The 12,510-nt window shown below is 45.8% G+C and overlaps 1 protein-coding gene and 1 long non-coding RNA gene across 3 annotated transcripts in view; one reads left to right on the forward strand and one right to left on the reverse strand.

The window, feature by feature from the left end:
* Window positions 1-3,988: 3,988 nt before the first annotated feature.
* Window positions 3,989-6,067, reverse strand: JUN (Jun proto-oncogene, AP-1 transcription factor subunit). The gene has a single exon (XM_050901299.1). The coding sequence runs from the start codon at window positions 5,597-5,599 to the stop codon at window positions 4,655-4,657; it is 945 nt and encodes a 314-aa protein (XP_050757256.1). The 5' UTR covers window positions 5,600-6,067; the 3' UTR covers window positions 3,989-4,654.
* Window positions 6,068-8,211: 2,144 nt separating this feature from the next.
* Window positions 8,212-12,510, forward strand: part of LOC127018968 (uncharacterized) — a 65,003-nt gene continuing 60,704 nt past the window's right edge. For both annotated transcript variants that reach the window (XR_007766849.1, XR_007766850.1), the window contains exons 1-2: window positions 8,212-8,271; window positions 11,988-12,123. This is a non-coding gene — a long non-coding RNA (uncharacterized LOC127018968). The remainder of the gene's footprint in view (window positions 8,272-11,987; window positions 12,124-12,510) is intronic.

The following is a 12,510-nucleotide window of genomic DNA, read 5'->3' on the forward strand; positions in this document are numbered from 1 at the left end:
GATGACTTTCTACAAGTTTTCTTTGTAAGAAGCACCATTCTCTGTTCAGAGGATATATTACAATGTTCATGTCAACCATAATGTATACGTGTAGAATTAGGATTGCCACCAGCCCTTGGGTGCAGACACTGGTGTTGGCAGTGCATGTAATTCTAAAGAACAAGCACTTCTCTGGAAGAATTACCTTCTCAAAAAGTGAACCACTTACATTTTGAATTTTCCTTTTCTTTAGTTGGAAGGCTAATACTACCTTCCTTCCCCTGTCCCTAATGCTAGATGTTACTAAGGTATATTCTGTTTCATAATGGGTTTGTGTATATGGTAATTTCAAATATTATTTCCTTGCTGTCCATCTGCCTGTTAGCAATATTTTGTGTTCACTTACGATGTTTGCAGCTTTTTTTTTCTATACAGCAAACTTTGCCTGAACTGGTTTTAGTTTCTTGATGTGGGTAACTATACGCTGTTATACCTGAGTCTTGAGAATAGGGGTAGAGAAGAAGAGGTGCAGAACAGAGAAGCGCTAGGCTTGATATTAAAGATAAGTGGTTTTTTTTTTAGTTGTGCCTTGTACTTCTCATGGACATGGTACACCACACTCCATGGTGTACTCCACCGATGCCCAAGCTTGTTCCAGCCTGAGCTGGTCCATCTGCCTCCACAGTCTATTCAGTAATGCTGCCCGGGCTAATAACCCCAGAGCCTCAGTCAGGGTTATTCACTCAGGCAGAGCACTGTGCTGATCCAGCTGTAAAACTTCCAATTTTGCCGCTGGTTCAGGCTCCACACTGCACCGTGCAGTGTCCATACGTGCTGTATGATACTAGATAAATGATGTAAGCCTGCTCTACTGTAATCTGGGTGCCTGCAAGTTAGATTCTTTGCTTCTTGCAGTTGTGGGGATAAGATCATTAATGCGTATGCAGCAACATACTTCATTGAAAAGCCTATTTACTTTTTCAGAAAGTAATTATTATAATGGATTTCTTAGGCTTCTGCATGGGACAAAACTGTCAGTCATTTTTCGCATAGGTTTGGAGGGATATTGTCTGTATTTCCTGACAGCTACCTATAAAATGGAAAGATGGCTAAGGCATCTTTTGGTCACTGGACTTCATTGTTAAATGGGTATGCGCTGCCTTATGCTGGTATTTAAAGTGCCATGTTTTGAGGTCAGTATTTTTTAGACCTACAGAGACGTAGGCAATTGAAGGATCGGGACTGTATTAGTAACTGCTACTGTGTTCTGAGATTGAAACTGGCTGGTATGTAACTCCTTCCCACTGTAGCATAAGTTAGATTGTTACTGTTATTTCTGTAATGACAAGTACTTCAGATTTAAAATTATTCAGTGAGTAATCATGGTCAAACCCCCCTTGTAGCTCACTTCTGTTCATGGGACAGAAGTGTGAGGGTTTTGTTGGTTTTAGTACAGACCCAAATTCTAATTAATATTCCTGTGTCCCAAACATGTTGTTCTGATTAGAGGCTCTTTGCCTAGGCATTTCTGTGTAGCCTGCCCTGTTTGAAACCCTGCCTTTTTCTGACTTCACTTCCTGAATCCGTTGACAACACTCACAGCCAAACAAAATACATGTTCACAATGCTGTTATTTGCAAAATATTCCCTTGTGAGTACAGCTGGGGCAACAAAAAGAGAGTTTCTCTCTGAATCTCAGAGAGAACTGACTATTCCTTATAGAAGTAAGGCACATAGTGCATTAGGCAACTTTAATTGTGGCAGTTAAGTGTTAAAACTGCATTTCACCACATACAAATGTGTGTCTTTCTTTACAGTTGTGCATATTGATCACTGAGTGATCTAGTAATATACTAAGAGTGCTAAATTTTAATCTATGCTGAAGTGGACCAGATAGCAACAGGCTCATAGCCCACCACACTGTTTACAAAACAGATGGAGGTGGAGGCAATATTAACTTACTTTGCCCTGTCTTAGGCCTGATCCTCAAATGAGATGTGGGACCAAAGAAAGGGTTCTTCTAAACCACCCCTCTTCTCTTTGTGAAACTGCATAACTGACACTGAAAACCACCTTGCTTGACAGTAGATTCTCTGACTGGACACCAGTACCTCCCGAGCTGGACCGACTCAAGTAACTCGTGTCACAGAAACCAACCCATCAGACGATGCCCACTTAACCAGCAGTGCTATTACTCAGTAACTTTTTTGCCTGTGCTACAGAATGTTGTACTTGAGAGAGAAAACACGTAACTGCAATGCTAAATGTCTGTGTGTGCGTATTAGGATAGGGTGGAGCAGACTGTCACTCAGCTGTATTTAATTAACATAGTATTTTATATAATGTATTTATTTTTTACGTAATTAGGTGATTAAGCAAAATGCTTGCTAGTAACATCTATTCCATAACCCAGCACTGTTGAGAGTTAAACATGCACCTTTGCAGGTAATTAATCTCCTTGCCCTGCTTATTTTGCTAGTTGGCACTTGCTAAATCCCTGTAAAACCACACCCAGCAGTGCTGTGTATTATCCCTCTGCTGTCTATTCCTACATATGGTCAAAATCAACTTACCTTCCGGGTTGCTGACATCAGCAAAATGTACTCTTGGCAAACTATAGTATCCTCCTAGTAACCCTTTGTTTGGTTGGTGTTGTTACAGTTGTATTCCTCTGACAGCAGCAAACACCATCTAAATAGTGCCTACCTTGACACTTGGATTATGATGTGGAAGTAGATTACCATATTATCATATTTTAAACATTAAAACAACCCCTCATATGATAAAATGCATATAATATGGGGGGAAAAAAGTTAGAGGAAAGATACTTCTATGATTCCTGTAAGGAACTGACCCACAGTAGTTGCAAGTTTCAGGGTATCATTTTGATAACAGTAAAGGTACATATATCCAATTATCTAGTCATCTTGTGAAGTGACCTTAAACAAGACTGTCACTTCAATTAAAATTATGCTTATTCCTATTTTAAGGAAAAAAGACATTTTTAAGACTGCCTACTCTAAAAAGTTAGCATTCACTAACAATGAATTTCTAATATTTTCTGGCTGTCTTTTGATAGCATCTATTTCCTCTTAGCTGTTTGGCTCTAAATAGCAAGTAGGAAAACATCTGGTCTCCCTTCAAATATATGCTTATTAAACTAAATGAATTGGGTACGGTGTTGAAAATCCTGGTATAATAATTGTGTCCCCCCTCGATGAGTTAAGTAGCATGTTTCTAAGGTATGTATTTATATTGCCATTGTACTAAACCCCAAGACTATTTTATAAAAAATACATGTGAAGTGCCAGAGCAGTTGCTATTTTCAGCAAGTTGCTGAAAACAAGCAACAGGAGTTGCTGTTTTTCAGCAAGTTGCTCTTTTCATTTCCCACTAGGTTCAGTTTTCCCAGCTTTTCTATTGCTAAAAAGTTTAGAACCCATAGTGACACCCAAAAGGGAAAGGATTTCAAGATAGGGAAAGGGTTATAAAATTACTGTTGACAGCAGCATTGTCATAAATATTAACAAACAAGGATCACCTCCTGCCTAGGAAGGAACACAGGAATAAAGGTGAATGTTTCTATTTTTGAAGTCTACAGCATGTTTTGTTTTTTTAAATACAACTGCTTGCCTTATCTTCTTGAGGGCATTAGTTTAATAAAAAGCATGTCAGATCAAGTAGCCAGTTGCTCCAAGTATGGAGCAGTTTCATACACTGGCTTTCTACCCCTCCAGAACCTGTTTAAAGTTAGCTGTCTGAACTGGGCCACTAGAATATGGCAGGCAAGCTAGTCAGGTTACAATTGGGAACTACAACTTCAGGACAACTCAAAAAGTTGTATTAGCTTGGTGATCAGGATCTAGCTTCTCCCTCTCCTCCTCACACATTCTCCAGGACATGCCTGTAGTTACAGAGTAAGTCTAACCTAATCCCTACCCTTTAGAGTTCAGCATAAAGGGCATTTTCCCAACTCAGGTACTAGCAAGAAAAAAGTGTGAGGGGGAAATGCATTTTAATTATTTTATTTTTCTTAAATATAATAGAACCTTCTAGAATTTTTCCAGAAACAAAAACATTAAAAAATTATACTTTATTACAAATGGTAAACTCAGAGTGCTAAAAAAAAAAGCCTCTTATTTACAAACAATACTGGGCAGTGCCCAAATAAACAACATAAAAATAACTTACAAAGTCATGAAGTAGTTTATTGACATTAATCAACTTTCATAAAATAAAATAAAAAAGATATGTACATACACAATTTACTTGAAGGCAGGCAGAATAGTTCTTTTTTGTTTATCAGCCTCCCACAAACCTCCCTCCCACTTTTTTTTTTCTTAAGTAATACTACATAAAGCAATCTACAGTTTCTATTGCAGTTTAACCTTTAATACTGAATGATCATCGAATGTTAGGTCCATGCAGGTCTTGGTCAATGTTAAACGAAGATCTGACATCTCATCGGAGCCGGAACAGCACTTCTCGGAGCGGTGCTGGCCGCTTCACTACTAACTCAAGCTGAAGGCTTGCCAGTCTTTCCACACATGCGCTTTGCAGAGCACAGGCAGGACTCAGCCTTTCAGCTTTTACCATTAGCTTTATGCATCTGCCACTTTTGGTGTTTTGTTTTAGTTATACCACAATATCACAGTTCTCATTTAAGACAGTCTCTTCAAAACGTTTGCAACTGTTGTGTTAGCATTAGCTGGCACCCGCTGTTGACATGGTTCATGACCTTCTGCTTAAGCTGTGCAACCTGTTCTCTGAGCATGTTGGCAGTGGATGCCAGCTCTGAGTTCTGGGCTTTCAAAGTTTTCACTTTTTCTTCCAACCTGGCAATCCTTTCTAACTTCCTTTTCCGGCATTTGGATGCCGCAATTCTGTTTCTCATGCGTTTTCTCTCGGCTTTGATTCTCTCCTGTGACTCCATGTCAATAGGGGACAGGGGAGGAGTTTCCCCTGGCATTTCAGGTACAGTCTGAGGCTCTTCTTTCAAAGCCTGAAGCCTGGGATGCTGCACGGGCATCTGGGGGTTTATGTGATGCTGAGGTGCGTAGCCCATGTTGTTTGCGTTGTAGTTAGGTGCGGAGTTGAGTGCGTTGGGGTTGAAGTTGCTGAGATTGGCGTACACCGGGGGCTCGCTGTGCAAATTCGTATTGAAACTACTGTTGCCGGCCATAGAGGACACAGGTGCCATGCCGCTGTTAACAGGTTGAGCAGCGGAGGTAACGCTGGGCATGGTGTTCTGGTTGTGCAGTTCCGCCAGGGCTCTCACAAAGCCTTCCGCGAACCCCTCTTGCTCGTCGGTAACATTTTTGGGGCAGAGGAACTGCGTCGGGGTCGGCGTGGTAGTGATTAACCCGTTGCTGGACTGGATGATGAGCCGCTCCAGTTCAGGCGAGGCCAGTTTCAGGAGTCCCACGTCGGGGGAAGTGAGGATGTCGGCGTTCTTGTTCCTCAGGTGCGGCTTCAGGTTGCTGGATGGGTCGGACAGGTTCAGCGTCATGTTCTGCTTCAGCACTTTGGCGTTATTATATCCATACCCGCCGCTCTCCGGCGGCACGAAGCTGGCGTTCAGGGCATCCTCGTAGAAAGTAGGCTCCATCTTTGCACTCATAGAACAGAGTCCGCGGAGTGGCGCCGGGAGCTGCGGCAGCGCGGAGAAGCTGCCCGGCCGCCGCTCGCCCCCCGCTCCGCGCGGCCACCCCAACCCTCCCGGCCGCGCAGGGAGGGGGGAAGGAGAAAGCAGAGCCTTACTTCTCGCCGGGGCGCGGAGGGTCCTCCCGGCGCGGGCCGGGCCCGCGGTCCCTGGCGCCGCCGCGCTGAGAGTCCGCCTGGCCTGGCGGGGCGGCGCGGGGCTTCGGCGGGGCGCCTCGCCGCCCTCCGCCGCCTTCTTCTCCTGGTGCTGCTGTTGCTGCTGCCGCCGCCGCGGGGCCGGGACGCTGCTCCGCCGCCGCCGCCACAAGTTGCCGCGAGTACTTTCCCCGCCTTCCTGCGCGCCCTCCCCGGTCTCCGCGCTGCTGTGCTGGCCGCGCTGTGCCTGCTCCGCTCGCCTCCACCCGGCGGCCGGACTCGCGCTGCCGCCTGCCTGCCCGCCCGCCCCGCGCTCTGAGCCCGCTCCCGGCGTGGAGCCCTTCACTTATCAGCGACCGGGAGCCCGCTAAAAATAGCCCATGATGTCACCCCGCGGGCTCCCCATTGGCTGCCGCCGCCTCTCCCGGGGGAGGCGGGCCGCTGGCCCGGCCCGGTGCATATCAGCCGGTCGCCATGGCCACCCCGCCCCTAGAAGCTTCTCAGCGCCGGCGCGGGGCCTTGTGGGATGAGGTAATGCTGGCGGCGGCTCGGGGCATTGTGGGCTGACGTATTGTTTTTGAATATCTGGTTACCGCGTCCAGAGCGCGAGCGGGGTTGGCCGCCGGCGGCGCCTCCTTAACGGCCACGTACCAACCGCCCGCCGGAGGGGCGGGGGCGCCGCTCGGCCCCCTTCGCGCCGCTGCGGCCGTCGCCCGCTAAACCGTCGCCTCTCCCTGTTTGTTTTCGTCTCCGTTTGTTTGTTTTTCGGCCGGTCCCTGCGGCGGGATGGAGGCGGGCCCCGCTCCGCCGTGCGCCGGCGGGTTTCGGCTTGTCGTTCCCCCCCCCCGCCACCACCACCACCCCCCCCCCTCCTCCCCACCGGTGGTACGGCCCTTCAGGTGGCGCTTCGGGGGAGGCCTCACGTGATTTCCCCTCCTCGCCGCCGTCCCGCCGCCCGGGCGGCTTCCAGGCAGGGCCGGGGGTGGTGCTCTGGCCGCGGCGGCCGCGCGCGGGGCCAGGGCGGGCACCAACCGCCGCGGGGCCGCCCCCGCCCACGCGCCCGCGGCGCTCCCCGCCGAGGACGCGCCCGCCCCGCCGAGGGGCCCAGCGCCTCCCCTCCCCTCCCCGCCGGCCGGCCGGGCGTGCCTGGGGCTGGCGGCGGCCGAGGCCTCGCCCTCACCCGCCTTCGAGCCGGGGCCGGCGGCTCTCGGGGGAGCCTTGCCGTGCGGGAAGGGCGTCCCGGCTCCCGGAGCGTCGCCAATGCCGCCAGCCGTGCAGAGGGCCCTCAGCCGCCCTCCTGCAGGGCTGAGGGCCCCCGGGCCCCGTGAGCCGCTCCTCCCCGGCCAGCTCCGCGGGTGATGCGGGTTTCGCCCGATACGGTCTGATTGCTGTGGGGGTGTACGCAAGGGCATGGCTTTGCCGTTGCAGTGATCGGGGATGTCAATTCCCGGTCTCAAAAACGTGCCGTGATAACGGCAGGGGGAAATAAAACCTGACATGAAAAAGCTTGGTTCCAGATGGGTTCTCCAAACTTGTCCTCCAAGGGGAGGGGACGGCGACGGCCTAATTTTAGAAAGAGTGTCCTAGTATTACTGTGGAAGTACAGGTTAGTTGGGAGGGAAAAGGCTGGAGTTGAAGGATCCTAGTCGAGGAGAAAAGCCTGTGCTGGCACGTTCACCTCGGAGCAACAGATGGGTGATCTCTGGTTCACTGTAACTGCTCTATGCTGAACGTGGCATGCATCGGTACAGTGCGTATCTAATAAAGGATGCTCCCTACTGCCTGGATCCATTTTTCTTACCTTCCCCCTCCTCACCTTGCCCCGCGCACACCCTTCTCTCTGGGAGGTGTGAATTTGTGAATGCTGACAGGCAGCTACCTCTGGAACAAAGTGCAGCAGCTATTTTAAGGACAGGCAGTGACAATATGGGGTAGGACAGGGACTGAAGGGGTGTACTGTGGTATCATGTTGCCAACAGTGCAACAAGTGCTCCTTACACTTGCAACACAAAGCTGTTACCTGCTGTTGGAGGGTGGTCCAGCTTCTTATGTCAGTGAAGAACTTGGTCTATCAGGTTCAATCACTTTTTACGATATGTGAAGCTGACAAACTTATGTCTAGGTTTGAAAATGCACTTTCAAATTCTCCAGTGCTATTTTTTCCTAGACATAATGACATAATTACCAGTTAGAGTATAGGAAGCAACAATGAAGCAAACAGAAACACAAGCAGCTGTGAAAGAAAAGTGAAGGTCTAGCTCCCCTGTTTGAAGTTGTTGATTTTTTTTTTCTTCTCTGTTTTCCCCTGGTATTCCCACCTGACTTCATTTGACCACAGGGTGGGCACTGGTGCTACTTCATATGCTAACTGGAATTATGCAAATAATACGTGCCCTTCTTTGTATGTTTGTGTTAACAGCCCGTGACACGAAATACAAAGTTTTGGCCGAGAAGTGGGGGCTCACTGTGTGCTGTTGGTATACACACAACCTTCAGGTAGGCAGCATCTGTCTGTGTTGCAGGTAACTTAGACTACTCAACTGCCGCTGTAGCTTCAGCTGCAAATAGTTTAGTCAAACAGCAGTAAGTTATTGCATATACATAAGGAAATCTCTGAAATTCATTAATGCAGTGAATACTAGAAGCAGTTGTTTAACTCCTTTTTAATCTTTACATACAAGATAAATAGAGGCCAGTGCCTGACTCTTCTGGCACAAGAGCCAAGGGGCAGCAAATGAAACTGGCAGGTTCAGAATAAACCAGAGTAATGTCTTCACAGAATTGTAGTTAAGCTGTGGAACTCCTTGGCAAGAGTGCTTAGTGGACTGAGGGATTTTAAAGTGATTAGATGAATTCACAGAAGAGAAATCACTTAAGGGCTATCGAATGCAGTGCGTCTCTGGCTCTGGAAATCCCAATGCTGCAAATGGCTTGTGCCTGGGAGAGCATCCGGAGGCAAAACTGCTGTGTGCGTGCCCTGGTTTTGTGTGCCTCTCCAGGTATCCACGCTTGGCTCCTCTCAGAGATAGGGTATCTAGTCGGACCTGATGTGGCGGTCCTTGCTGCGTTAAAACTCCCCCGAGATAGTCCATAAATAATCTGTCTCTGTTGTGTCAGCGTGCAGTTTTGATGTATATAAAGGACTTGTCTATGCAAGGAAGAAATTCTGGAGAAACGCAAGACATGAATTTTAAGTAGTTTGCTGTGTGGACGTTTTTATTGTGAAATAAGAATTATTTTTTAAATTAAGCTAAAAAGGTTTTTTTTCCTGGTTTCTGTTACATAGGAAGCCACGCATATAATTTGCTTTAGTCAGTTTTCTGTATAGACAAATAATACTAATTAAGTGTGTTCTGATTAATTGTTGACATTTAATATGTTAGAGTTTTGTTGTTTTGTTTTATCTTTTTGGATTTTTTTCTGCATGTTTCTTTTGTCCTAGAAAGCCAAGTTCAGACTACAAGGAACATGGTCAGTGTAGCTTTAACCACTGTATTTAATACATACTTGTATGACCTGAAAAACTGTGCCTTTATAGTCTGTCCAATTCAGCCCCACTGATATCAATGCAAGTTTTTCATTAGCGTCAGTGAATGTTGGATTGGGCTGGAGGGATTCATTTAAAGTAATTTAATTTCTTTTTTTTTTTTTTTTTACCCTCCACCCATTTTAGTTTTCTACTTCCTTCCTTTTACAGAGGTGGAGTTTCAGGACTAGACATTCCAGTTTGCTGGAGACGTGTTGCTACTGAGGCCTGTAGCTATGGGGGACACCCATCAGTCCACTCATTATGTTAATTGTTACTCACTTAGAGGTTATTTGGTCGAGTCTGGCAATAGACAGTCAAGCCGATCATAAAGGTTGTGCATAGCAGGAGAGCTCTGAAATCAAAGACAAATGCTCTTTGGTGCTCCGAGGGGATTTTCTAACTAATTCGGGACCGACTGGTGAGCGGGCGCTTATGGAGGTCTCAGCTTAGATTTCATCCGAGTGCCCCAAGTTCACCATCTGAGACTCACTGAGCACTGCAGATCAGAAGTGGGCCTCCTGAATAGACAGTGATCCTTCGTGGCCATTAGCCAAGGAGCTGGGAATTTTGGTGACTATGCCCTGATTTATTAAACAGCTATTACTTCAGGGCTTTTTTCCCCCCCTTTCCTGATGTCCTTAAGTAAATATTCCTTTAGTAGTATGAAAGAACACTTACTGGCCCATTTATAAACCATAGCCATTTACATGTCTCAATAAACTAACTTGTGGGTAAGGATTGGAAATGAACTATGTATCTCTGTTGCTGTGAGAGGCAGATGCATTGAGCAGCAGTAATGCAGATTTTGATTTATAAAGTTCTCTCATCAGTCAATACAAGACTGACTGAGGCAATCAGATAATCTGAATAATTAAATGGCTTTTCAGGGACAAATTAAAATTTCTTATACATACCACATCCGTCTAAATTGTATTTGGTGTCCAGGAATAAATGGGTTCGTTGTGTTGTTTCACTCCTGTATCACAAATGCTTTTGGCTTATTTCTAGACCATTTGGAAAAAAAAAAAAAAGAAAAAAGATAAATGACAGTTTCTGCTCTTTTGTATTAGAAACAGTGCTCACAGAAAGAAAATGCTTGTTTCCATACAGTCTTTCTTTAAACTTAGATATATTATACCATCTTGCTTTTTCGCCTCATCAGAGATGTTTCCACGATATTTTTATTATATAGACAATTAGTTTTATTATATAGATTTTTTTTTTTTTTTTTTTTTTTACTCCATGCTTTCAAATGTGATATCCTGCTTCACCTCTGCATGAAGTGAGTAAGAGTGGGATTTACTGGATCTTCTTATACTGCTTTTCACTTGCTTAAGGAATTACTATAGAGCAGGTTTCCCCAACTGAGGGAGACAATGAAGAGTCAGAAGGAGCAAGTATTTTTCTTTTATTTACTGCATCAGAGCATAGTAAAAGAAGCTGGGAGTGAGAGGGCACAAGGAACAGAGTTTCCTTAGGCTAAGTGGAAGTAAAGTAATTCACAGGTGCTCCTGCTCCCAGTTCCTCAAGGTGTGTTTTCGTAGTCGGTTCAAGTCCACCTAAGTCTGCAGCGCAGCAGAGGTGTGGCAAAGAGGTGCCACCTCATCCACCCCCAGCTTCCATGGCCTCTCCTTTTGCTCTTTGCTCCCAGTAGGGCTCATGTGGCCAGGCAGAGATCCAGGAACTGAATCTGGCTGAAAGCTGAGCTGAAATTAAAACAAAAAAATAAAAAAATTTGAGGATACAAAGGAGGAGTGGGAATGCATAGGCTGGGGGAAGAGTGGGACTCACAGCTTGAAGTGAAGGACCCTGGAACCAGATCTGTACAAGAAGACCGAAAGCTAGTCTTGAGCTAGTCTTCAGTTTGCACAGGCAAAATGCTCCTTAGAACTACAGGCACTTGTAAATGAATATCATGTCCATCTCCTCCACCCTCAATTAGTCATCGCATAACCAAGCTATACGCATTTAGTCCTTTTCATCTTTCTTCTTGTCAAGCCCTTTAGCCTGTCCCCCTCACCTACTCATCCCACCAATCATTTTAATTAATCTCTGAATTTCTTTGAAACTAATAGTTTGTGGAATGGAGGAAAATGAGTAGGTTAGAGAGACAAGATTGTGAGTGATGGAGGTGGGGCAAAGTTAGGAGACTTTGCAAGACCTGTTGGGTTACCTCTGGGGCAGGACAGCAACACTGACTGTAAACACGGAGAAAGACTGCAGAAGTAAGGGAGGAACCACTAAAAACATTTTCCATTTTTTTAAGAATGCTGCCTGAGTAATTCAAACCCTGGATGTTTATGTGCAGCAACATATGAATGAAAGATTTTATATGATTGTCTCTAAAGTGGATAGGATGATCTCCTCTTTACCCAATAGTTATACTAGATTTCTCGCTATTATTTTTCCCATTCCCAGCTAGCTTTATAGAGGATTTCAGTGGTCACTGCAAGTGCTCAGAAATATATTTTCAAATAAGTAATGGACTATGTATTTTTTTATTCAAACAACTGTATGTATTTTATGATTTTGGTCAAAAAACTTACCGAATAGAAGTTAACTACATTGTCTAGAGATGAGTCTGAAAGGAACACTGGGACCTTGCTCCTCATGCTTTATAGGATGTTACGAATCTGAATGTCACACCATTAATGTCTCTGTGTTCATTATTTCTATACCATAGCATAGCCGGTACTCCAAGAAATAGAGAATTGGGCAAAGTTCCCGTCCTGTGGAGCTTACAGTCGGAAAAATCCTCTACACATGAAGAAGGCTGGCAGAATAGCAGTTGATCCGCAGTGGGAGCCCGAAGAGTGAAGGTAAGCAGTAGAGGAGGCACTGGAGGACGTGTGGCATATGGGAAGCAGACGGCTGCGCTCAGCATTGTGAGCTGGCAGCGTGAAAAAATTTACCATACAAATAGAAGCATACTAATGCTGAGTGGTGGGAAGGCAGAAGAACACCTTTGAAAAGGTATTTACTGTGTTTGGGGACAAAGATCCCGCTGGAAGCATGCATTTGTTCAGAAATTACTGAGGTGTGGTTTCACTGTGGAGACCTGAAGTTAGCTTTCTGGCATTTTGATGTTTCAATAAACACGTATTAAAGTAAGTAGTGGCAACAAAATGCATTGATTTATGGTTGCCAATCATGACTGAAAGCCTCAAAATAACTGGATTTAAGCATTCAGAGCCCTTGGTAAAGTA

Source organism: Gymnogyps californianus, chromosome 8 (genome assembly GCF_018139145.2).
Source record: "Gymnogyps californianus isolate 813 chromosome 8, ASM1813914v2, whole genome shotgun sequence".
Lineage (NCBI taxonomy): Eukaryota > Metazoa > Chordata > Aves > Accipitriformes > Cathartidae > Gymnogyps > Gymnogyps californianus.

Excerpts from the sequence above, each read along its gene's own strand:
- JUN (XM_050901299.1), bottom strand. The coding sequence starts at position 5,599 with ATGAGTGCAAAGATGGAGCCTACTTTCTACGAGGATGCCCTGAACGCC.